The 26,019-nt window shown below is 42.9% G+C and overlaps 2 protein-coding genes across 5 annotated transcripts; both read left to right on the top strand.

The window, feature by feature from the left end:
* The first annotated feature begins 296 nt into the window (after positions 1–296).
* LOC123399781 lies at positions 297–8,138 on the top strand. Of its 4 annotated transcripts, XM_045094164.1 has the most exons (10): positions 297–793; positions 1,914–2,099; positions 2,879–2,971; positions 3,138–3,320; positions 3,441–3,543; positions 3,625–3,810; positions 4,617–5,299; positions 5,625–6,064; positions 6,163–6,221; positions 7,483–8,138. In XM_045094164.1, exons 1-9 carry the CDS (start codon positions 572–574, stop codon positions 6,173–6,175), a joined length of 2,109 nt encoding a protein of 702 aa, XP_044950099.1. In that variant the 5' UTR covers positions 297–571; the 3' UTR covers positions 6,176–6,221; positions 7,483–8,138. The 4 variants fall into 4 exon arrangements, with proteins under 4 accessions (XP_044950099.1, XP_044950098.1, XP_044950100.1 ...); XM_045094163.1 differs by lacking the exon at positions 6,163–6,221; XM_045094165.1 differs by lacking the exons at positions 5,625–6,064; positions 6,163–6,221.
* A 1,629-nt stretch (positions 8,139–9,767) lies between these two features.
* On the top strand, positions 9,768–17,731 carry LOC123399780 (probable serine/threonine-protein kinase WNK8). The gene is made up of 4 exons (XM_045094162.1): positions 9,768–10,599; positions 12,883–13,873; positions 14,003–14,320; positions 16,949–17,731. Exons 1-4 carry the CDS (start codon positions 10,507–10,509, stop codon positions 17,455–17,457), a joined length of 1,911 nt encoding a protein of 636 aa, XP_044950097.1. The 5' UTR covers positions 9,768–10,506; the 3' UTR covers positions 17,458–17,731.
* The last annotated feature ends 8,288 nt before the right edge of the window (positions 17,732–26,019 follow it).

The following is a 26,019-nucleotide window of genomic DNA, read 5'->3' as shown; positions in this document are numbered from 1 at the left end:
CTCGCCACTCCCCTGACATTCCCTCGACGCCACACAATCATCAATAATAATACCAACATAGGGCAAGGCTTCACGCTCGATAGACATTTAAAAAGGCGAGGCATCGGTGTTCGCGCCCTTAAAAAGTTATGTCCTAAACCATAAACTAAACCTCAATAAGGTATTTGGATGATGCGATTGAGCTCAAAACACATTGACCCAAGGAAAGAAAGAAGGGGTCATCCCGAGGGAAGAGGTGTGAGGAGGCAGGGAGGAGGGAGGGAAAAAAAAGCTGACCTTTGTTTTCCTTTCACATATAAAAATGATATAGAAATACCTAATTTTGTTTTCCCTCTACCCCGGTTCTCCCTATCCCCTCCCCTCGCCGGCGGCGCGCAGATCGCGACTGCACCCTCGTCGACGATCACCTCTGTCGAACCCTAGCATCCACGTTAAGTTGCTTGTAGGGGCTGTCCTTCCCGTGCCGTCTCGAGCGATTCTCCCTCGTCGCCCCAAGCCTCCGTCTTCTTCTCCAGCGGCGTCCGCTCCACGCCTCCGGCGAAGTCGTGGGTGCGGGGGGCTTCCGGCGTCCATGGTCGACATCGACGAGTGCTCGGTGGCGCTCGTGCCCGAGCTCGAGCATGCGCTGGCGAACCCGGACCCCTCCTCTATCTCCCCGGACGCATGGGCGCCTTTCGAGGCCGCCGCGCTCGGTGTCGTGGGCCGGATCCAGCCAACCGTCGCTTCGGAGGGGCGCCGCGCGGCCGTTGTCGACTACGTCCAACGCCTCGTCAAGTGTTCCGTCGGCTGCTCGGTACCAGTTACTCCATTTCCGGCATGCTCCAATTCTTTACTCGATGTATGCTTTCCTTACTGTCCCGTTTGCACGACAAGCTCTGCAATTCCCTTGCTTTGCGCACGAAGGACATGTGCAAGGCGCGCAGGTGTGTAGTTGCGAATCTATTCGCAGCGTGACGACTTTGAGATCATCCCTGTGTGTATGCCTGGGAGCCCTTTAGGAGGATTCCTTACTGTTCTGATTTATCCTTTGTGCCATAGAATTGTTGCAAGGATAACCCTCCATGCATATTGTTACTACTCATTTCATGTTTACCATGCTTGCGGTTTCGTTTTAGGTGTACTCTAGTTCCAGTGTGATTGTGCCAGCCCTGCCCATACCATCAAAGAGATATACTTGTTGCTATACTTGGAATCCTGACGTTGTTTATATGTCGAGTTTTTATTGGCCATGCATGTTTTTGCCCCTTATCGGGCGTGCACTTGCGTTCCCTCATCATATTGCTTGACTATCTATTTACGACAAGTGCAGATGATCGTTGACTTGTCAATCTTGGGTCGGAGGATTGGGTATAACTTAACTTAGTGACCATTTTGGGCCTCCATATCTTGTTCGTGCTAGCATGATTCTTTTGGATAAATGCCCTTATTACTATATTTGTGCGTGCACTAAAACCATGTTTCTGCATATAGTTAGATTTATTATTCGAGGAAGAGTTATGTACATGTTTGTTACACAATTTGTTAGTTAGGTTGTCTTGGATCATTGTTCCCTGGATATCTGGCTAATGTAGTCAGAATTTGATATAAATAGTCTACTTGCCGCATAGGGATAATTTAAGTTCTGCATGGAAATCTGCCAAATGCAATGGCGCTTTACTTGGTATGCTCAGTATGCTTTACACTTCATACTATATCACATGTTGAAAATGTAATAATGCTATCACTTCTGGACATGGCATTAAAGAAAAACCATGAAATCTCATTTTTTGTGTGTGATTGTATACCGAAGTTGGAAAGTATTATTGCTTGTGCTTTTATTCCTGCACTGCGACTGATCTGTTTTAATGATTATCTTGAATAATTCGATAGCCTATAGAAGTGCAAAATTAACCTTTTTCCCTTTTTCAAACTAGGTCTTCCCATTTGGATCCGTTCCACTGAAAACATATCTTCCTGATGGAGATATTGACTTGGCTGCTTTCGGTTCTACATGTTCTGATGAAAGCATAGCAAATGAGGTACGTGCCATTCTGGAATCAGAAGAGCGGCGCAAAGATGCTGAGTTTGAAATCAAAGATGTCCAGTATATAAATGCTGAGGTGCGCTTTCGAATTGCTCTTTTTTTAGTTCTTTTTTTTCGGGTACTAATTGTCTATTCACATAGCAGCTGCCATCTTCTACGAATGCTCATTTTTAAGTATATTATATTCCCTCCGTCCCAAAATAAGTGTTGCAGATTTTGTACTAAATTAGTATAAATTTTGTACTAGACAACGACACTTATTTTGGGACGGAGGGGGTATAAGGCTGGGCAATGACATTCCTGTGATTTAACCAAACTGTTGGTAGCATTCTTGTCCTACCATAAATTGGGGGAAGGACAACAGAAGCATTCATTTTTTTATATGAAACGAATGAGAAATGTCATTGTCTTATATGTCATTGATATTGATAAAAATAAATTGTTTACTGCGATCGCATTGTGTGGTGGGATGCTTGGTGGTGGATAGAGTGGGTAGCTGTGGGGGATGGTTTTCTGGGTTGACTAGCTGTGATGCCAAATAGCCCCCTGATTGGGTAGCGGGAACGAGGATAGAACTGGAATGAGATACTAAATTAATCTTTGCATGCTTTATTCATACTATTGGCCAGACTATAGTCAACTTACACAACTAACCTTGAAAGAGGTAACTTGGGGATCAAATCTAATCTTAACTTGCCTAACAAATGGAACCTAATTAAGAGATAACAGGGAATCATATCAGCGGTCTTACCTCGTGTCATGGTTATGAACAAATTTTGTTGTTGTATATGTTGCCACATAGTGTTAGTATTTTATCATCAAGATGTTTCGACTGATGTGCCTTTCTGATGTCAGGTCAAGCTAGTCAAATGCTTTGTCCAAAATATTGTTGTCGACATCTCATTTAATCAGATTGGTGGACTATATACGCTTTGTTTTCTAGAGCAGGTAATATTTCAAAGTTGCCACAAGTTACTTGGTTGCTTTCTTGAAACTGCAGATCTATCATCTATCATTCCCTTTCCCTTCCTTATGAGGTAGGACTTGGGAAAAGAACTTCCTTGTTATCAGCCTGCTCGTTGCCAAGCATATTTGTAACTACCATATTTTGCAGGTGGATCAGAGATTTGAAAAAAACCACCTTTTCAAGAGAAGTATAGTGCTTATAAAAGCCTGGTGTTATTATGAAAGCCGCATCCTTGGAGCGCACCATGGTCTAATTTCTACTTATGCCTTGGAGACATTAGTGCTATATATCTTCCATCTCTTCCATGAGTCATTGGATGGTCCATTAGCTGTAAGTTTTATTTTTGTGTGCTACATTTGTAAAGATTGTGTCTGTCACATTTCTAAGCTGCTGCAGGATGCACACACTCACAAGGGTGACAAACTGACATGACTATCTGTTCTTCTGCAGGTACTCTATAGATTTCTGGACTATTATAGCAAGTTTGACTGGGATAACAGGGGTATAAGCTTACATGGCCCTATTTCCTTGTCTTCCCTACCTGACTTAGTTAGTAAGTGAGCTCAGCCAGATCTTTGTGTGCGATTGAACGTTTTGTGTTATAATTGGTAATCAGATAGCTTTTCTTGCACAGCCGACCCACCAGGCATTCATGATGATTGCTTTCTTGAACGGGAGGAGTTCCTAAGAGAATGTGCTCAAATGTTCACTGTCCCCCCTAGGCACTATGAGAGAACTACACGCCCGTTCCCTCGAAAATTTCTCAACATAGTGGATCCATTGAAGCCGAGTAACAATCTTGGGCGTAGTGTCAGCAAAGGTCTGTTTTCTGCCTTTAGATCATTTATTATTTTGGTGGTAGAAAGGATGATTATGGTTTCAACTATGTCACACTTATAGGGAATTTAGGAAAAGCTGATGCGTTAACTTGGTTGCTGTGATGGTAAATTGTTTTTTATTTCATATTCATGATTGACACTGCTACTCAGAGGAAAGTGCTGCATCACAGATAGTTCAGCTCTTGTTTTTTGACCAAAAGTCCAGCTTCTTTTTGAGGCATTAATTATGCATCCAAGCAAAAGTGTCGATTTTCTTGCACCCATGCCACCTGATTTGGCATGATCCCTCTTACCGGATGCTTCATTGGTCTTCTAGTTCATCAATCGTAACACCATCAAGTTCAGTTCGCACAATGACTGGTCGTAATGGGCTTCCCACATCGAGAGTTCTATGGTTGATACGTGCTTGTCCCAATTTCTGTTCCTTCATCGACCCTTTCCGAGCTAATTCCTCTTATAGTTCACTACTAACTGATTTATTGCAACTAGTGCTGTTTTAACTGTCTTGCTTTACCCACTGCATGCTGTTGCATGCAATTGTCTTTTATTGGCCAGCGGATTTTATTTTCAGTTTTGTGTACAAGGAAACTCTTTGTCATTTAATCAAGAAGTTCCACTAAGCTCACTTGCAAACCTACTGTTGAATCGCTGCCTGTTGTGTGTGTACTTGTGGTCTTATTTTGATCAACACACGTAACTTCTCTTCTTATGTGCACTGAACCGTTCATTGACATAGTCCTTAGTTTGAATTTACTTTCTGGGCCTAACTCCACTGCTCAATGCCCAGGTAACTTTTACAGAATACGCAGTGCTTTTGATCTTGGTGCCCGGAAGCTTGGAAAAATCCTTCAAGTTCCTGCCAATTCTATTGTGGATGAAGTCAATCAGTTCTTCAGGAGCACACTGAAGAGAAACCGCAGCAGGGTACGCCCAGATGTGCAAGGCACTGCAGTGAACTTGAATATTGAAAGAGACAACAAGGGCTGTTCACCTGTACACAGTAATTCCTGTGAGGATCTGTCTTATCAGCTCAGTAGCATCAACATTTCAGATAATCATGGATCTCTGAAGCAGGAGGAACATAGCTCTAGCGCTGAGCACCAGGAAATGAAATCTGCTTCACATCTTGTAACTAGTTCTTTAGACGGTGATGGGTGTGCCACCATTGACATTTTATCAGATCTCACAGGGGATTACAGAACAAATTTTAATAATCTCCTCTATTCACAGGGTTGCCACCAAGACTATCCAGTTCATCCAATTTACTATCCAATGCTTGCCCCACCACCTTTACAATATCAGAACAAACACTCACTGAATGGTCATAACAGAAAAAATGCTTATGGATATGCCGGTGCAAACAGAATGCCCCCTGGTCCTTATTCACCTAGTTACTTTGTCTTAAAGCCGTTTTATCGTACTGAGGATCCTATGCAACCTCATGGAGCAGTCACCTACTTCCCCAACCCAGTATGTCCCCTTTTTTGTATTATTCTGCTTATACAACTTGAAAGTGCGTTTCGAGTAAACTGAATTTTGTATTAATCTAAATGCCTTTTTATTCCACCTATCATGTATCTAAATGCTTGCAAGAACAATTTACTAATGCTCCTGTACTTGAACTATAGTGCTACTGGAGCTTCCATATCTCTTGTACATATATATTCATGAACATATCCCTGTTAGTTTTATGCTTCTGTTACAGAAGAGTTTTACTTTCCCAAGGCTAGGCACCGTATTTGTGCTGTTTTATCTTGTTTTTTATCTGAGTTGTCTGGCTTGATGGATATTGTAGAATTTATGCACGGAGGCACCACCCACTGGACGAGGGGAAAGAAAGAATTATTTCCCTCGGAATAATTATCAAAAGCATTACCACTATGGTAGGGTGGACATGCCTGCAGATATGCCACGTTCTGAGGAATTGAGGCAACAGCCACCGTTGCAGGTCTATGTTCCTGTTGCAAATGATAAAGGAATTCCCTCTCCATTGAAGATACCAACTCCATTATCCAATTCTACACGGGATAATATTCATGGAAGGGGGTTTATTCATCCGCATGACAGTAAACTCGAGTTTGGGACCTTGGGGTCATTGCACATGGAAGTTCGGAGTGCTTCCCAAAATCAAGCTAACAGAATATATTCTGCTTCTGACAGTAAACCTTGTGCAACCCTGAGACCGAACTCTCCTGCACAAAATCCTGGAACGGGTTATAAACCTAATGTAGTGAGGTAAGTAAGATGCATCCTTTTAGCCATCAAAAGCAATAACACCAACTGTTTCATAGAGGGACGTATTAGCTAATCCCTATTTCTTTACCATTTTACAGCAATGACTATTGAGGCACACCGCACACCACAATTATTAGTTTCTTAAACAGAAATTAAGGTCAGTGTTAGGTTGTAGCTTCAGCAAAAAATATTGACACGGCCACGCGAAACCCACACTAGAACACTAATTTGTAATAGAGAGAATTCCTTATTTAACACTGGCTTAAAATATTTTGCCTTATTTGACACCGCATAAAAAATTCTTCCTTATCTAGCACGAATGCTAAAATTTGTTCCCTTTGTAACACTTCCATCCATTTTGACCACTCACGGTGTTAAATGACACATGAAAAGACGAATTTACCCCTTATGCAACTTGTGATCAAAATGAGCAATAAGTTTTTCTGTTGTTCAATGCAAAATTGGGCAGTACCTCCCCTGTAAACATGCAAAAATACCTATCTTGAATTTAAATTATTTCACAGTTTAATTCAAAATTTGGGCAGAACCTCCGCTGTAATTTGATGCATATTCTGGTTACACAATTCACATACACATATTTTTCAACAAACATATTCAGATTTGCACATAAACATCCAGGCTCACATCCAAGTAAACATATGCATAATCATTACTACTAGTACAAACCTATACAAACTACTAAGTGCCCGGAACTTACCCCACTAGGCACGCCCCAGCCGTTTCCTTGCCTGACCCTGCAGCTCCTTCCGGTGCCTCCCCAGCCATGCCCTAGCCTGAGCCTGAACCCACGCTGGCGGTCGAGCCCCTGGCTAATGAAACACCCTGGCCCGAGCTCGTTGCAGCCACGCCCTGGTCACCACCGCCATCCATAGCCGCCACCGCCGCCGCCGTTGGGACTGGACCGAGGTTCGCCGCCGCCGCTGCTGCCTAGGGTTGGGAGGAAGGGGATGAGGAGGCTGGTCGGGAGAAAGGGGACGACGGGTCGGGAGAGAGAGAGAGAGCGATAATCTTCAACCGCTCCTTTTTTTTCTGATGATATTACGGTCAAGGGCAATTTCATCCGATTGCAAAAAACTGACATCACTTGTGGCATGTTTTAACGGTATATGCTCACAGGACTAACGGGAGTGCTAGAAAGGGATTTTTTTTTTTTGCATTAGGTGTTAGATAAGGAAGAAAAAAGAATCCAGTGTTAAATAGGGAAACAACATTTAAAATAGTGTTATATAAGGAATTTTTGGAAACTGTCCATTTTGTTAGTGTAACCTTGAATCACACTTGCTCAGCTTGAAAATGCATTCCTTCTCTCTGGTTTTACAACATTCACTCTGTGACTTCACTCATTATGTGTGTTTTTAACATTTACAGTTCCTAATCCTACACTACACAATTTGCAGGAATACTAAGCCATATCATCTCAAGGACAATGGTGATTTCCCACCACTATCCAGTTGACGCCATATATGGCTTACCGCGTAGCAAAGCTGTTGTTTTTTTCTGATTCAACCGGAAGATACTGATATGTGGCGCACACTCGGTGCAGCCAATAGCAGAGGGTTTCTCTTCAAATCAAGCATCATCATGTACATCCTAACCTGGTTCTTCAGTCATCAGATTCACCTTATGCGGCGGCGACAAATGCAAGCTTGCCCTGCAGTAACTGAAGCTTCAGCCCCCCCTGTGGAAAACAGGACATTTTGTGCCATGTAGAACTGTAGATACTCGGGGGCAACAAATATGTTCCCTTTCATTTTCTTTAAAGTTTTGGCGCCCCCCTTGAGGGGGGAACAGGTTGCAAAGATGGATAGAAAGAGGAGAGAAAAAGAGATAGTTTAGACGTTCCGTTTTTACCCTGTGTGACCATTCGAGGATTGCTCGGGTGCTCGCTCTTGTAGTGTTAATCTGTTTGGGTCTTGATTTGCAACTGAAAGACCCCTTGCCTGAAGTAACATCAGCTGCCTAGAAATGGATAGGCGTTGAATTTTTGGAGTTACAGCTAATACATTCTGTTAGCGTTATGTATCTTTCACATGGAAAGAAATTTTGCTTCCTTTGTGCCTTGCCTTATCATTGTTGTTAATTGTTTCAGATTTGTAACATCATTATGCTCTACTGTTAGCTTTGCTTCATGTTAGGAAAGGTGGTATGGTCTTGAGTATGATTTGCTTGTGGTTTTGCGTAGAAATGATTTCATAGGGCAGAAATATGTGGTGATATAATGTCGCTTTCAAGCGTACAAGTCAAAATGCAACTAGAAGAATCCGAGTCATGTAGTCTAGTGGCATGTTTGGACAGGATGCAACGATATGTTCAACTGTGTCGTCGGTCGAAAACAAAACAACTATCTTTCTCTCAATAATGTTATTTTTAATACACATTCCTGTATGAATGACAATTATTTTGTAGAATGATGTGCTCATACCTTGAATTCTGGCTGTTTTGAACTCACAATTATGCCCATTTTTATATGCTCTTGGTGGGTGAAGTACGAGTGCTTACATGTAGAATAAGTTTGGTAGCTGAATTATTGGGGCCTATCTTTTCAAACTTTTTGTTTTTCCCTCTAGAGCTCAGTTTGATCAACGCAATTTGGTGGGTGAAGTCACAGTTTGGTTTTAGTATGCTCCGTAAGAAACTAACTCATATAACCTTTTCGATAGCTCGAATGGTCAAATAACCAAGCACCAGCTAAAAAATAGAAGCTGCATCAGGATCAGTGTCGGCTCCTCTCCCTCTTGTCCCAAATGGGCCAAAAATCATAATAAAAAGAAACCAATGTCAAACGTCAAAGAGATGTTTGTATTTCGTATCCGCTATGCTAGTTAAGTACTCCCTCTGTCTGAAAATACAAGTTGTTTTTTGACACTGAACTTGCCGCCACAGTTAATCCATATTCAACAGCTACGTGGTATTCACGAGAAGTTTAGTGCTTCTCAAATCACACACTTAATTTGCTACTACGACATATCCAAGGCTAGCGCACGTTCTTAGAGAATAATAGCTTATCCTAATAATTTGATTATGTATAACCTAACACGTAGTCGGAAGGTGATCACCCTTAAGTATTCAGTTGAGTAGGTTGCTGTCGTAGGAGAAGCGGAGAAAGCGTCTTCAGGCCCAGGTTTGGGATGTTGTGCAAGAAGATGACTCTTTAGAATCCTGAAATAACGAGAGAGGAAAAACAAATGGTTTAGTATTGGTCTGACAAACAGTTCATTATTGGTCTAACGAATAATTCCGCAAACTTCAAGACCCTACCAGCGCAATAAAGTGGAGCTAAAGCTAAGTTCGGTCTGGGTCAAATCGTAAATAATAGAGTTGTTGTCTCTGTTTGCATGCCACACAAGAAGTTTGTACATGCCGTGCTAATTCTCTTATCCCAAAATGGAACCAAAAAGGGAATATGCCAAACTAGCATACATATAATTCATGTAAAAGTCAAACTAAGAACCATGTAGACATATGTTCAAAGGAGAGGAAAGAGTGCCCCTACACCCTCTATGAACTGTAAACAAAAAGAAAAAAAATTCAAAAAAATCTGACACTTTATAACATCTATTATGATCATAAAGGATGTAGGGACCCGAAAGCTTCCACACCTTTCTCTTTGTTTATTTAAGCTTGGGTCCTCTGCTCTTCAAAGTTCAAACCCTCTAAAAAGCAGAGTAACAGAAGCATATATATCCACGAGGGAATCATCCCGTCGACAAGCCTCCAAACCGTTCTACGATCCCCCGCTATCTGTCTCGTCCTCATCATCAAAGTTCCGAATTGCTCCTGTCATCGGTCCGTCGTCCACAGATGGAGCTTTCAAGGCATGGATTCTTCAGGTTCTAGTCCCAAATAATCTTCCTTCTCAGGCAGTGACCAGGCCACAACTCCACAAGACAAGGCGAGCTACAACTAACATGCATACACAAACACGAGTACATACATATTCCTAGCCAGGAAAATTCCGCCTTTTCTTCTTCCTCTTCCCGCCATGCCATGCCGATTATTCTGGACCTGACATGACATGACATGACATGCGTGCATGATTGGTCTTGATCGGGCGCATGCGCGATTGGAATGGAGGCATCCAATTCCAGCACTCAACCTGCCACCTCCTCCTATTACTACCGCCCCGTCCTTGTCAGCGTCAGATGAGCAGCGCGCGGTCGTGGTTCGACGACGCTGCGGCTGCGGGGGCGTCATCCTCCTCCTCCTCCCCCTCGTCGTCTGGTCTGCGGCGGCGTGCATGGCGCGGATCATGCCGCGGCGTATCGACGACTCGCGCCTCCTCTTCGGCGTCTTCTTCACCTACCAAGACACGCTTGACTGCAAGCTAGTCGCCAGCAGGATCACCTGCTGATCGATCCACACAGCCACAGCTAGCCTAGTGCTAGGCTGCTAGCTAGTGGAGTAGCAGTAGTACTTAAGCCATGTCGAGCCAACGGCGGCCGGAGATGTCACCGGCGGCGAGGAACAACGACAATGGATACGTCGAGACCGACCCCACTGGTCGCTACGGCCGGGTAAGCTCTCCATCTCTCTTCTGCCTCTTCGATTCGATCTCATCGCTTCAGCTAACTTTATCGCCTAAATCACTCATAATAACCACTGTAATTAGCAGCATGCTTACATTCAATTTCTCAAGCTTCATGTTCTTGTCTTGTTTTCTTCTTCTTCTTCTTCTTCTGTTCGTTAGGAACATGTTCTTGCGATTAGATTAGATTCGAGTCAAACATGCTTACAACTATACCATGAACTGAATACGACCGTAGGCTTTCAAATGTTTAGCTCAATTATCAAGGGCTGATTCCGTATTGATGTGCACTTGGGAGCTACCCTAAACAAGACCGCAATTATTGTGCCATTTTCTTTTCTTTACATGTCCATTTGGCAATTTAGTGGCTAACTACGTACATGTCCACTAATTGGCGAACTAAGTGCTTGTCAATAGGAGTCTATATGCAATATTGACTGATGAATTTCACCTACCCCTTAGCGACCACGTACAACATGTTTACAACCAATTTATCTTTGTGTGGTACCAGGCCTGAAATCACCCTCATATGAACTGGCCAGTTAAATATTACTACTCCCTCCGTTCAGAAATATAAAATGTTCTACCTATTTTGTGATTCAAATGCATACAGACCATTTTAAGAGTCGAATAAGGCTTACTAGTTCTAATTACCATTTAATCATTTGCTCACGTGGATTTGTAGTGTATATATATCATAGAACGGTTTTGTTAAAACACATCTAGATGTGAGATAAATATTACACATCTAAATCATATATCATTGATCTTACGTGGAGATCCATGTGGGTATTTTCTTTTTTTTCCTCTTTCTTTTCCTTTCATACTTAATTTAGTCATTCAGATGCGTAATAATTATGTCACATCTAAATGTGCCTTAGGCACATCTATCATCATAGAAATTGTTGCATTCCAATATATACATCATCAATATATTTCTATAGGATGTGTCTAGGGCTCATCTAGATGAGACTTAACCAAATCACATCTAACTCATATGTCACTTGATTTTCATGAAGATTTGTGCAAGTTTTTTTATACTTTATTTGATTATTTAAATGATGTGTGGGAGTTAGATAAGACTTTGTTAATTCTCATCTAGATGAGAATTAGTAAATCCGATTTCTATACCTGGTCAAATAGTTGAGCAAGGCGGACCATTAGTTTTGGAAGGTGAGAATTTCATTGTGATTTCTCTTCTAATCTAATTGATCCAATTATATCAGTGAAGAGTTGGTGTTTGGCCGGAGACCCCTAGTTAGGTTAGGACTAAGTTGGGTTTGGTTGACGATTGACTTAGGCCCTGTTTGGTTCATAAGTCTTAGGACTTTTTTTAGTCCCAACTTATAAGTCCTAAGTCTTTAAAAAGTTTCTACCTGTTTGGTTCCTAGGACTTAACATGGACTAAAAGACCATATTATAACTATAAGTCCCTATAAAACTCTCCTTGAGAGTCTTATTTCATAAGTCTCAAATGCCCACTTTAAGTCTCTATAAGTCTCTCCTGTTTTGTTTAGATGAGACTTAAAGGGACTTATAAGTTCTACTCCCTCCGTTCTTAAATATAAGTCTTTTTAAAAGTTTTTATAGGAGATTACATACGGATGTATATAGACATACTTTAGAATATAGATTCACTAATTTTATTTCGTATGTAGTCACCTAGTGGAGTATCTAAAAAGACTTATATTTAGGAACGGAGGGAGTAAGTTCCTAATAAGTCCCTGTAATCAAACATCCCCTTAATTTGTTACTATTTTGAAATAAGAAAAAGATCCAAATCTAAAATGCAAAGGTGATGGATTGGTGGTGAGGATTGTTCGATGTGTCAATACGCCAATAATGAGATGCTCTGAAAGCTTCAACGGGATAGTATGCCCTGTCAATATCCCCCAAAGATATCCTCCACCTTTATTTCTTAGTGGATGTTGTTGTAGCGGTCACTCACGTTTGTCCTTTGAGTGGTCTCTCCAGTTGTAGTAAGTAGTAACTGTATAGGTTTTTCTTCTACGGTATATATCTCCCTCTGTATGGAAATAACTAACGACTAAAATCTATTTCAAATTTGAACTAAAATTCCACGTCAGTTTTTTTTTTCCGAACAGAGGTAATATTTCTGTTTTGAACCACAAAAAAAAGTACTTTATACACCACGCTGAAAAACACACACAGAAAATACCGGTACTATAGTACATTTATTTTGACAAGTTGTGTTGTTGGGGATGATGGATCGGAAGCTTGATCAATGTGATGCATCCATGCATGCATGCAGTTGGACGAGCTCCTGGGCAAGGGAGCGATGAAGTCGGTGTACAGGGGGTTCGACGAGGTGCGCGGCGTGGAGGTGGCGTGGAACCAGGCCAACCTCGCCGACGTCCTCCGCACCCCGGACGCCCTGCAGCGCATGTACTCGGAGGTCCACCTCCTCAGCACGCTCCGCCACGACTCCATCATCGCCTTCCACGCCTCGTGGGTCTCCGTCTCCTCCCCCTCCCCGCGCGCCGGCTGCGCCCCCCGCCGCACCTTCAACTTCATCACCGAGCTCTTCTCCTCCGGCACCCTGCGCGCGTATCGCCTCCGTTACCCGCGCGTCAGCCTCCGCGCCGTCCGCGGCTGGGCGCGCCAGATCCTCCGGGGCCTCGCCTACCTCCACGCACACGACCCCCCCGTCATCCACCGCGACCTCAAGTGCGACAACGTCTTCGTCAACGGCCACCAGGGCACCGTCAAGATCGGCGACCTCGGCCTCGCCGCCGTGCTCCGCGGCGCCCAGGCCGCCCACAGCGTCATCGGCACGCCAGAGTTCATGGCCCCCGAGATGTACGACGAGGACTACGACGAGCTCGTCGACGTCTACTCCTTCGGCATGTGCATGCTCGAGATGCTCACCGTCGAGTACCCCTACGCCGAGTGCTCCAACCCCGCGCAGATCTACAAGAAGGTCACCTCCGGCAAGCTGCCCGACGCCTTCTACCGGGTCGATGACGCCGACGCGCGCAGGTTCATCGGCAGGTGCCTCGTCCCCGCCTCCCACCGCCCCTCCGCCCAGGAGCTCCTGCTCGACCCTTTCCTCTCCACGCAGGACACCACCATGACGCTGTCACCGCCTCCATTGCTGCCTGCCTTGCCCGCATCCGGTGACCAGAAGGATAGTCCGGACAAGGCAGAGCCGGTGGCAGCAATGACTGACATGACCATCACCGGCAAGCTCAACACCGACGACGACACCATCTTCCTCAAAGTGCAGATCGTCGACGAAGCAGGTACACGTTCACCCTTCACCGGTTGCATTAATACTGTATTTCCCATCTTCCTCTCAAAGTACTGTCATATGTACATGCAAGCCTTGACCTGACAAGGTGACAAAGCTAGTTAATTGTTCATGTGATCAGGCCATTCGAGGAACATCTACTTCCCGTTCGACATCGCCGGCGACACAGCGACGGAGGTGGCGAGGGAGATGGTGAAGGAGCTGGACATCACCGACCGGGACCCCTCAGAGATAGCCGCCATGATCGAGGAGGAGATCATGAGGCTAGTACCGGACTGGGTGGGCGGTGGCTGTGATGATCAGCAGGAGTACTATACGTACGCGGATAATGACGACAATGAGGAGCAGCCTCCTTTCTACTACCTCTCCTCTTCCCCGACCTCTTCCAACGGCTCTCACTCTGGCGTAGGGCCCACAACATCAGGTGGCTGGTTCCAAGGTATCACCTCCGTACCACATTTTAATAACACGTTTTTACATTATGGACTATGTATACATACAAACTGAAATGGGTGAACAAACGCATTAAAACTCATCTATATAGATCTGATTCAGAAAAAAAGTTAAAACATCTTATATTCTGAAAACAATTAGATATGTAATTGTGACACCACTCTTTTAAAAAACAATTAGAAGGCCGGCTTAAGAATTGAAATGATGGTGCAATAAGAAGTTATTTTAGAGGGATATGAAAGGAAGTTAAGAACATAGACGCAATGGTTTAGCTAGCTAGAACACTATGTTTGGAGACTAACTGTTTATGATAAGAAAATTGGGCTTATTGGTATCATTAGATATGTCATGATTAATAGTTTCATGTTTCTTTAAACTTTTGCTTAGATATGCGTAATGTCTAATGTCGTAAAGTTGCATATATGAAGATCATACAAAGCAATATGTCATATATTTTAGGGCATTGCATGCATAGTAGGTAGCTCTATTTGGAATACATCGCGCTTTACTTTTGAAGGACGTAGTCAGATTTATTTTAAGAACTATTATGTGAAAACATATGGACAATATTACTTTTTAGATTGCTCACCACATGTGCCATGTGGTATATAAACGTCGGTTCTGTGAAACTAGCCTTATTAATTTTGCCATAAATAATCTCATAGTATAAATCTTAAGTTCAGTTTTATTTACTACTGTATATCAACATAGTTACATACTAGAAAGTACGGTTTTGTGGATTCTATTACCTAAATTTGTTGAATCTCAGTAATCTCCGATTGCACAATATGAATTCTAAATTAGATTGCACACAAGTATTAAGAATAAAGGAGAAATCTTAATGCAAACCTTAGTCATGCATGTTATATTTGTGTGTTATGTGGATGATACTTAGATGATGATATAATAGACTGAAAATTTCATTTAGATTTAAGTAAGCAAGCCACATAGTGGACAAGTTCCACGAAATGGCAACCATAATGCATATTTGATCTTTCAGTGTTCTGCTTAGAGAAAAAAGGAAGTAGGTATCATGCGAGGACTCCACTAGACGCTTTATTAGCGCATAACCAACGCAAAGCACTAGGAGAAGGCACTAGGATAGAATTCCCGATCGATCAACAATCGTGCCAAACAATTCTAGAATTGGCGTGGAATCAACAAAAAATGGAGTCCAATGGTTGGCCCTTTTTTCCATTGCAGCACAAGGTAAAATATTGAGGGCGAGGAACATGGGATTTGGATTTTATTAGCACATGTATTAGGTGCTAATGTTGAAAGAGAGGGCACTAGCATGAATTGTTAATGTTTTAATACATTTGTTCAACTACAGGTGTCTACAAAAATAGCATTTTGAATGCTTTAGGCCCTTTCAAATGCTCCACCTTATACATGTGCTAAGACCGTTAAATAGTTATAAATTATGCTGTGGCAAGTTAATTATGAAGGGGGAGAGAGAGAGAGGGGGGGGGGAGGAGTACTTTGATGACCCTAGAAAGAAATTATGCTACACACATGTACCTAGGTGAAAACACAATTTTAATTCTACAACTAATTAAATGAATGAAGCCTAACAACAAAAAACTAAGGAAATATGCATCAAAGACTCTGAGTTGCTAAGTTATTTAACGCACTTAGCATGTCATCAAACACCTTGCATTGAAAGTTACATGCTTACACTTTTTTTCTGAAACAACATGCTTATGCTTTTTTAGAAAATGTGTAGTAAAACAATAAACAGATACTTCCGTCGTCCGGGTTTATTTGGCCCTTTGTATTTTAGGTTAAAGTTTAATCATAGATTTGATTTGCAAAATAAAAATGATATGTCATTAAAGTTATATTGCTGGATTCATATTTGAATAAACTTTCAGTGCTACCATCTTTTTTCATACAACTCATATTTTAATTATTACGCAAATATATGGTCAATTTTCTGCTCAAAATGTGAGGGGGCATAATAAACCAGACTGAACATTTAGCCTAATAAAGTAAAATAGTACCGTTAGGTCTGTAAAGGTTTTTCCGTAACTTTCTTTTACAGTAATACGCTTTTACCAAAACAGATGATCAACATGCATATCAAACACCCTACGAGTGTCCAAGATGTACTGAAATTATACCTATGGGCCATGGCTATGCATCCGTGACTGTGGCTGCCTGTGGTTTGTATGGAGGTGCTTGGTTCTAAGGGTCTAGACTTTTTTTTAGTTTCAGAGACTAAAGAAAAAAGTCCCTTCAGTAAAGTCTTTTTCTAGTTTTTAAGAAAAGTCCATCCTATTAGGTTACATAAGGACTAAAAGAGATTTTTTTTAATATAATCCTTGTAAACAAACAAACATGGCCTATGGCTGTTGCATGTGGTGTTGGCATGCATATACTCTTCACGTGGTTGTCGCTGTCTATATATGGTCATTTGCTAGCATTCCATTTGACATGATAAAAGGCACATATTTTATGTCACGTCCCATCATGCATATGGACATGGAATATATCATAGTCATCCTTGATGAGGACGTGAAGGACAGCACAATCAACCACAGATTTCCTAATCTTTGACCATTCTGTTGTCTTTCGTTGAACACTGACACGTGTCCTCTTGTGGTTGGCGTAGATTACGCTGTGAGCAGCGACGACGACGAGACGAGCTCCACGCGCTCTGCGCTGCACTACTCCTCCGAAGAGGCCCAGCCCGAAGAGAAGCCTGGCGTCTCCAAGACGGGCCAGGTGAAGGCCACCAGATTCGGCCCAGGAGACATCGGCCCAGGAGGAGGACACGACGTGTCGTCGTCGTCGTCGCGCGCCGACCGGCCGCGGCACCACCGCGGGAGCCCCGACGCCGGCGGCGAGGAGGGGCGGCCGCGCAGGCAGCAGGGCCGTATGACGAGGAACCGGTCGATGGTGGACGTGCGGAGCCAGCTGCTGCACCGGACGCTGGTGGAGGAGCTCAACAAGCGCATGTTCTTCAACACCGTCGGCGCGGTCGAGAACATCGGCTTCCGCCGCATCCCCGGCTACGGCGGCGGGCCATCGTCCTCGTCGGCGACGGTGTCGTCCTCGCGCGGGGGCGACCAGCGCGGCCGGAGAGGTGGCAAGGACAAGCACCAGTTCTTCATGTTCTGAGCAGATTGATTACTTTGCTCCATCCTTGGTATTGTACTGTACGTAGTACAGTAGCATATATGCAGATGTGTAGTGATTAGTTCTTGTGTCGATCGTGTGTACATATATACCGCTGCGGCCAGCAGGTGCAACCACACAGCTGCAGCTGCTTACGCGAGTGTACGTATACGTACATAACACAACGCGGAACTATCCATGTATATATATTTGATTTTGTACCGGAGATTGAAACCTGAAACAATTAAATGGATCCGATGTCAGCTGTTCCTGATCATTCCAAAGAAACATGGACATGTATAACGAGCAAATATGTGCCCGTTAGAGCGAGTACAATAAATATTATTAACAAAAAAGCCCGTACATTACAACGGGTAAACAAATATTTTGACGAGATGTGTATTATTATCTCTCTCTCGGCAAGATAAATATAATTTTTCTATGAGGTTTTGATCAGGCGTGCATGTATGGTTATAGATGTGTTTTTGGTCTCCCATACCGGTTATATCGAGCTGTTCATTTTTATTTCGGATCGGTAGCGACATGAAAAAATATATCAAATCATGCATTATTGATTAAGGTTGCACCTTAAATAACATTTAAAAATGGTTAATGTCATAACTCTAGTTTATTCATGAACTTGGTGTAGTCTTGATTGTTGCATCATGTTTAAAGTTTATCTAAACTTGAAATGGGGATTGCCAAAATCTTAGCACCACATTTGAAAAACTAATTCCAATTAATATTATTTTCAATGAATCTAAAATGGTCTTCATAAAATCCCATAATTTTTTTAAAAGGAGGAAACCTCTTCCAATAATGACGTGCATATTTTTGGAACATTTTGGATAATTGATAACCCATTTGCTATTTGAATTGGGGCATTTAAAATTTTCAAATAGTTTTAAATGCTCCATTTTTTTTGAAAACTCTTGACGGCTTTTGGAATAATCCAAATAGTGCCTTAAAATAATTTCAGGAATTATGGAAATGATTTAGTAGTTTTCTAAATCAGAACAGAGAAGAAATGAAAAGAACTAGAAAACAGAAATGAAAAAGGGCAAAACCTTACTTGGCGCTCACCTGCCCAGCCCATCCCACCCGGGGCAGACCTGTCTTCCTCCTCTCGCGAGTAGGCAGAGGGGAAGGAGAGAACGACGCACGCGACCGAACGCCATGCTAGTATGCTGTTGGCGCAAATAAGCCATGCCCTGTGGTGGTGACCGGCGTGGGGCGCGCCAGGTCTGGTCCGTGGAGCATTTGGTCGCATTGAGCTCATGTCTGGGCATTGTCCGGGCATTGTCCGACTCGTGTACAAGCTATGTACATACGTGCGTGAGTGTGTGCGATTGTAACGGGTTGCCCATGGCGTTCTGTTGGAGCCCGGCCGTATTGATCGCGTTGGTGCGCGACGTGGGTGTAAGCCAGGGCGTGCGGATCGTGCAGGGATGGAGGAGTGGAGCGCAGCGTCATTTGGGCACGCCCGCGTATAAAGGCTTCACCATGTGTACTGTTATAGGGTGTGGTGTTGAGTTCGTGCTCGAAGAAAAAGATCGCCGTTGTTGCGGCGAGGTGTTTTTTTTAGAAAAGGAGGCATCGCTCCGGCCTTTGCATCGAGTGATGCATGCAACCATTTTATTAAGAATGAAGTAGTCTGAATGAAATACAAAGTAGTCCGAGAAACCAAAGAGAAAAAAACAAGAAAAAGAGTTACACGGCGATCATAACGCCAATACCGACTAAATCCATCAGCAAACAGTACTATGGTCCAATCCTATTAGCATGCCGCCATCCATATCGGTTGAAGATAACCTGAGCTACCATCTTCCATCGGACACACCCAGTAACCAAAGGCTCCCTGGTTTCCACAGGAGTGAGTAAGGACCACATGCGGATCAGGGCGGTAGCCCTGAAGATAACCTGTAAAAAGTTAATATAATTCATTCTGTTAAAAACTAGATCATTTCTGCAGTTCCATATAGCCCACAGAATAGCACAAGTTCCAACTCGAATTAGTTTGGCGTAAAGTACATTAACCCCGTCCAGCCACGTCCCAAATAACATGTGAATGCTAGTAGGCGGGGTAATGTTGAATGTAATTTGGATGGAATGCCATAATAATTTAGCCATAGGGCAGTCCAGAAAGAGGTGTTTAATCGTCTCATGCGTCTGACAGAAGCTACATCTTTTATTTCCCTTCCAGTGTCTTTTAGCCAAGTTATCCTTAGTTAAAACAACTCCTTTGTGAACAAACCACATGAAGATTTTTATCTTAAGGGGAACCTTGACCTTCCATATATTCATAGATTTTGGAATAGGGGACGTATCAATAATATGGTCATACATCGATTTCACCGAGAAAGTACCATTGGTGGTCAACCTCCAACGAATACTGTCAGGAGAATCCGATAGGGAAATATCCATTAGCCTTCTGACTAGATGTAACCATCTAACCCATCTATTTCCGATCAAGGCTCTACGAAATTGAATGTTTAGAGGAGTCTGTCGTAACACTGCCGCAACGGTTGTCTGTTTTCGCTGTGCAATATTATAGAATAACGGATACTGGAGAGCCAAAGGTTGCGCTCCTAACCAAGTATCTTACCAGAATCTAGTATTTTCACCATTACCAATGATGAATTAGTCCTGTTAAAGAAAGTGGCGACGTGTTTGTCGCCGGAAAACATCACTGTGTCATGTGTCTCCTTATTCTTCTCTCCCTCTTCCTCCTCGGTTTGTGCCAGAGAGAGAAGTGTGCACAGAGAGGTAGCGAGCGAGAGGGAGTTGGGCACCGTTCAGACCGAGGGGGATTAGATCTTCAGAGCCGTTCCGACCGAGAGGACTCACTCACTCGCCCTCTCCCTCTCTACCTCACCTCTGCTCGCCATGGCCGACGCCATCGCCACCTTAACTCCATGAAAACCAGTGGCGTAGCCACAGGGTGGACAGGGTGGTCCATGGACCACCCTGTAATTTAGCCCATTACCTCACTATATATGCTAAATTAGCAAAAAAAAACAAATCTGCATCGGTCAAGGCCCAAACCCAACATACAAAGACTACTTCGTATTCTGTATGCAATACGCTCGCAAACTCCCAAAAAACAACGACCCGAACCGACGCGAGGTCGCTAGCGATCAACTCGGCGAGCGAACCCTAGCGTCTGCCGACTTGCCGAGGCACCGCCGGTGACGCACAACCAGTTGCCGGCAGGTACAGCCGTACATGCGGTACAGCCGTACATCACGTACACTATATTGTGCAGGAGTTTGCTTTTGATCTGCTAGAGTCTGGAGAGAAGCGTGAGTGTGCTTTTGATCTGCAGGAGTTTGGAGCAGTTTTGATCTATTGGAGAGATTTGGAGCAGTTTTGATCTACTGGAGAGATTCAGAGAAGCGTGATCTGTTGAAGTTTCTTCTGGTCACACTTCAAACTAAAACTGCTGCAGTTTGATGTGGTGTAGCGTGAGTCGTGTGGGAATTAATGAGTTCAGGCTATGCAACAGTTTGATCTACATCCTTTGGTATACTTTTTCTCTCCGGCAAGATGTGCTTCAGTTTTGTGCTTCTTCTCTCCACGCTCCAAGCCTCCAGCAAGCTCATCTCTTGATTTAATTCAGTTTTGTGCTTCAGATCAGGAGTCACAGGACAACAGGAAATCATTAATCTGCATCATTTTTTTATTCCCAGTATGAACTGTATCTTTTTTCTCATCTCCTCTGACTTTAAAGTATGATCTACATCTTTTTCTATTCAAAGTATAATTTGATTTCACAATTTAAACAACTTTAGTCCTGACTGCAGATTGGAACAATCCTGACTGTAGATGAGTATTATGTATCCAATCAAACCTAACAGATCGATCTTATTTTTATTGTAGAATTGTTATAGAATGAAGAGGAACGGAGATATTGCATCTCTTTTTATGAAACACGCAGCAAAGAAGAGGGTTGATCCTCTGTTTGCATCTCCTTCTTCGACGTCGGTGGCGGCCATGACAGAAGAGCCAACTCTAGAGCCAGTGCAAGAGAGGGTAGTTGAAGAAACTTTGAATTCAACGCCGGAACCGCCACCGCCCCCATCACTGCCACCGCCACTCGCTTATGATATTAATCGTCTTCCACATGATCCGGGGGATAGGCTGCCCATTGCATCTTATCCTGTAAATGATCAAGATGCTGTTCGAAGAGCATATATTCTTAAAGGTGCGTTCAAACCATACACTCATAATTTTGAAATCAAAAAAATTGGATGCAGAAATCGGCAATTCAATCCTCTTTGGTTGCATAAACATCATTGGCTTGAATATAGTACTAGCAAGGAATCTGCATATTGCTTTGTATGCTACTTGTTCAAAGATAAGAAAACTAGGGGCAACAGAACCAATGCATTTACCGAGGGTGGTTGGAGAACTTGGAATAGAGAGGATGCACTTGTTAAGCATGAAGGTACTATAGCAAGTGTGCATCAGGCAGCTCAAGAGAGGTATAACTTATTTGTCAGCCCTCGTGATTCTCAAATTGATAATCTTATTGTGAAGATGAATGATGAAGATCTACGTCTTTACAAGATGAGGTTGACTTATTCACTCAGATGTGTGAGGTTTCTTTTGCATCAAGGATTGGCATTCCGTGGTCATAGAGAAAATGAAGAGTCTAGCAATAGAGGTAACTTTATTGAGCTTTTGAAATGGCTTGCAGCAAATAGCGAGGATGTGAATAAGTATGTTTTGAACAATGCGCCACGTAATTGCAAATTGACTTCTCCTCAAATACAATAGGAGATTATTCAATGTTGTGCAATACAAACTAGAAAGAAAATTATTGAAGAACTTGGTGATGATCACTATGCTATTCTAGCAGATGAATCTAGTGATGTATCACATAAAGAACAATTGGCTCTATGTTTGTGTTTTGTCGATAAGTTAGGAAGGCCGTGTGAGCACTTTCTTGGAGTTGTTCATGTAGGTGATACTACTTCATTGTCACTTAAGGAAGCAATTGAAGATTTACTTGTGGATAACCATTTAACCATGACTCAAATTCGTGGGCAAGGTTATGACTGGGCTAGCAATATGAAAGGGGAGATTAAAGGTCTAAAAACATTGATCATGAGAGAGTCGCCTTCTGCTTATTATGTCCATTGTTTTGCTCATCAACTCCAACTAGTTCTGGTTGCTGTTGCCAAGGGAAATGATGATTGTGTGTGGTTTTTTGACCGGGTATCTTTATTGCTGAATATTTTTTGTGTTTCTTGTAAGCGGCATGGCATGCTTAGAAATGCTAGACTTCATAATATCATGAAAGCAACTGAATGTGGTGAACTAGAAACCGGGACTGGATTAAATCAAGAGATGGGCTTGCCTAGGCCGGGTGAAACTCGGTGGGGATCTCACTATAGGACTATTCGCAACATTATTGATATGTATGCTGAAATCCGTGATGTTCTTATCTCTCTTGGTAAAGATACTTCACAAAGAGCTGAATGGCCGAAAATACATAGTATCGTTGGAGTGTTTGAGTCATTTGACTTTGTTTTCAATGCACACTTGATGTTTCTCATTCTTGGATATACAAATGATTTATCAGAGTGTTTGCAAAGAAGAGACCAAGATATTCTTACCGCAATGTCACTTGTTAGATTGGCAAAGAGTAGGATGCAAGAACTGAGGTCTAATGGGTGGGATGCATTCCTTGAAAAGGTCACTTCGTTTTGCAACAAACATGGCATTGAAGTTCCTGTAATGGAGAATAATTATGTCCCTTATGGAAGATCAACACGGTTTGTACAACGTCAAACAAATGCAGATCACTTTAGAAGGGAAATTTATATTGGGATTGTTGATAAAATTAGTCAAGAGCTCGACAATCGGTTTGATGAGGTCAATATGGAGTTGCTTTCTTGTATGTCGGCCTTGAATCCCGCCAACTCATTTGCTGATTTTGATGCACAAAAGGTACGTAGACTTGCTGAGTTCTACCCCAATGATTTTTCGAGCTCTGACTTGATGCACCTTGAAATGCAACTTGGTAACTATATTGATGACATGAGAAAAGATGACAACTTCAAAGGCCTAGAAAATCTTGTTGATCTCTTAGTTAAGCTTGTTCAAACAAGAAGGCATATCGTTTATAATCTGGTGTACTTGCTTCTAAAATTGGTATTGCTTCTACCCGTGGCAACAGCAAGTGTTGAAAGAGCATTTTCTGCAATGAGTTTGGTTAAAAACAAGTTAAGAAACAAGATGGGTGATAGTCTTTTGGACGATTGCCTAGTCACATACATCGAGCGAGATGCTTTCTCCCAAGTTAACGAAGATGAAATAATTGAGACGTTCATGGTCTTGAGAAGGCGGTATGTTGACAAATAAGTGTGTTATATTTTACGTGAACGTATGACTTTATTGATATGTGCTTTGAATATAGTCTTTGTGCACATGTTGTTTTGTTAAATTTGCTGTGTAATTTTTTTTAATGTCAACCGGACCACCCTGATATAAAATCCTAGCTACACCACTGGTGAAAACCACAGTCACCACACCTCTCTTCCTCTCCCGTGCTATCCAGGAGCTTCGCCTCAACGCCACCGCCCTCCTCAACGAGCCACTCAACGCCGAGAGCTCCGGATCGCCGCCCACGCCGCCGTCTTCCTCCTCGGCCACCGAAGGTCGCCGCCATAGATTTGCTGCCTCTGAGCCTTCCTCAAGCCCACTGAGCCGCCTGTTCGACCCGCTGTGAGCTCCTGCTCCGTTCCCCTTTCTTCTTTGCATCACTAGCTCGCCGTAGCCACTGATTCCACCGACTCCACTAACACGTGAAATGCGCTACCACCGTATCACGTGAGCTCCGACGTTTGCAAAGATCGTCGCCGATGATGATTCTGGCTACCCCAGCCCGTGGGGTTTGCCCCGTTGGATGCGAATGAGCTTCAGCTTGGCGTAGATGCCCTTCGCCGTTCAAATGGTCACCAGAGGACTTTTCCGCCACCCTCGCCGCGTCTGGAACTCTGGATGCCGCGAACGGCTAAACACCGGTGGGGTTGACCCATTTGACCAGGGTTTGACATCCCCTTGGTCAATGACATGTGGGACTGGCCCCTGACTAATTTTAGATTTGTGGCTAATGAAATTTAATTAGTTAATGAACTAATTGGGTCACTTACTATTGGGACGCATTGGTCAAGTTTGACGTCAAACGGTTAGTTGACCTGTTGATGTCACAATGACACAGTGTTGACACAATAATCCAATTTTTGGATTTAATTTAAATCAAAATAAATTAGGTAATTCTAGAAATATTCAAAGTTCTAAAATTCATATAAAATCAACGGTAGCTCACATGGAAAAGATTTATGTATGAATTTCGATCAGAAAAATCCAATCTATCACCGATACCATTTTCATGCGTGTCAAAACAAGTTAAACCTGTTGATCATGTCAAATCAATTAAATGGTATTTGAAATACCACATTTGGAGTTTGACTTTGAATCTTTGATTCAAACCAACTTCAATCAATCTATTGATAGATGCATTAGCTCATCCAATATCATTTTGCCATGTCATGATCATGCATCATATTGTTACACTTGTCGTGTATTGCTCCTCCAGTATTGTCTTTGTTGTAGGTTCTGCTCCCGAGGATACACGTGAGTATCTAGCTAAAAGGAAGTACCATGCCATCGACTTGCAAGGCAAGCAACCCCCTTTGAGCATTCTCGTACAATCCCATCCTCTTTTACTGCATTAGAACAATCACGATTCAACTGTTTCATGTTGCGATAGTTGAACCCATTCCTCTTTATGACCTGTCATTGTCACAGTAAATAGAGGAACTGATAAAGCCGAGGGTCCCAATCTTTCGATGAGATGTTGGCTATCTATTTGGTGGAGACGACTTTGACGATCCGACTACAAACGTGCATGATGTTGCGCCTTAGCAATCGCTAAACCAACTCCAAGAGGTTATTGACCACGTGAAAGTGGAATCATGCCCTTAATCATATTTTGATGTTGTTGACAACATACATATAGGAAACTAATCATCTTAATCGAGTGCATCTCAGGTTTTGTTCCCATGAGAGTTTTTGTATGGATCGTGACTAATTTGTCCAGGATGCTCAAGAACGAAGAAACAAGATGAAGTGGTCTATCATTCTATTTGTCCTTCTTGAGTATAGGGACCCCACACTATTAAGAGGGGATTACTCGGTGTCACAAGAAACTTGCTCAAAACTCTAGGAAATTCCTCTCTCTCTATCTTCTTGTTGTTGGTCGGCTCTTGTCCGGTCGTCCAGTGGTTCTTGGATGTCCGGACGCCGGATGACCGACGTCCTCCAGAAATTCGGAGCCAACCAACAGATTCAAACCCTCAGACTTCCGGTTCCTACAGTCGTCCGAGGACCGGACGCCTAGGTGAAAGGACCACGATGATGCCTAGAGGGGGGGGGGGTGAATACGCTATTTAAAAAACTTCTTCGGATTTGGCTTAAACATAATGCGGAAATAAACTAAGAGGATAATTTTCAAGCACGAATCCTAAATGCAATAGGCACCGCAACGTGCACCAA

The sequence above is a fragment of the Hordeum vulgare genome, chromosome 5H (assembly GCF_904849725.1).
Source record: "Hordeum vulgare subsp. vulgare chromosome 5H, MorexV3_pseudomolecules_assembly, whole genome shotgun sequence".
Taxonomy (NCBI): Eukaryota; Viridiplantae; Streptophyta; class Magnoliopsida; order Poales; family Poaceae; genus Hordeum; species Hordeum vulgare.
The sequence above is the reverse complement of the archived record's forward strand: the minus strand, read 5'-3'. Positions and strand labels throughout refer to the sequence as shown.

Bases quoted from the DNA above. Each gene is read 5' to 3' on its own strand.
- LOC123399781 (XM_045094163.1), top strand. From the start codon at position 572: ATGGTCGACATCGACGAGTGCTCGGTGGCGCTCGTGCCCGAGCTCGAG. The intron at 3,811-4,616 runs GTCTGTTTTCTG...CTCAATGCCCAG, and splicing joins TGGGCGTAGTGTCAGCAAAG to GTAACTTTTACAGAATACGC. The intron at 5,300-5,624 runs GTATGTCCCCTT...TGGATATTGTAG, and splicing joins TCACCTACTTCCCCAACCCA to AATTTATGCACGGAGGCACC.
- LOC123399780 (XM_045094162.1), top strand. From the start codon at position 10,507: ATGTCGAGCCAACGGCGGCCGGAGATGTCACCGGCGGCGAGGAACAAC. The intron at 10,600-12,882 runs GTAAGCTCTCCA...GCATGCATGCAG, and splicing joins CCACTGGTCGCTACGGCCGG to TTGGACGAGCTCCTGGGCAA. The intron at 14,321-16,948 runs GTATCACCTCCG...TGGTTGGCGTAG, and splicing joins ATCAGGTGGCTGGTTCCAAG to ATTACGCTGTGAGCAGCGAC.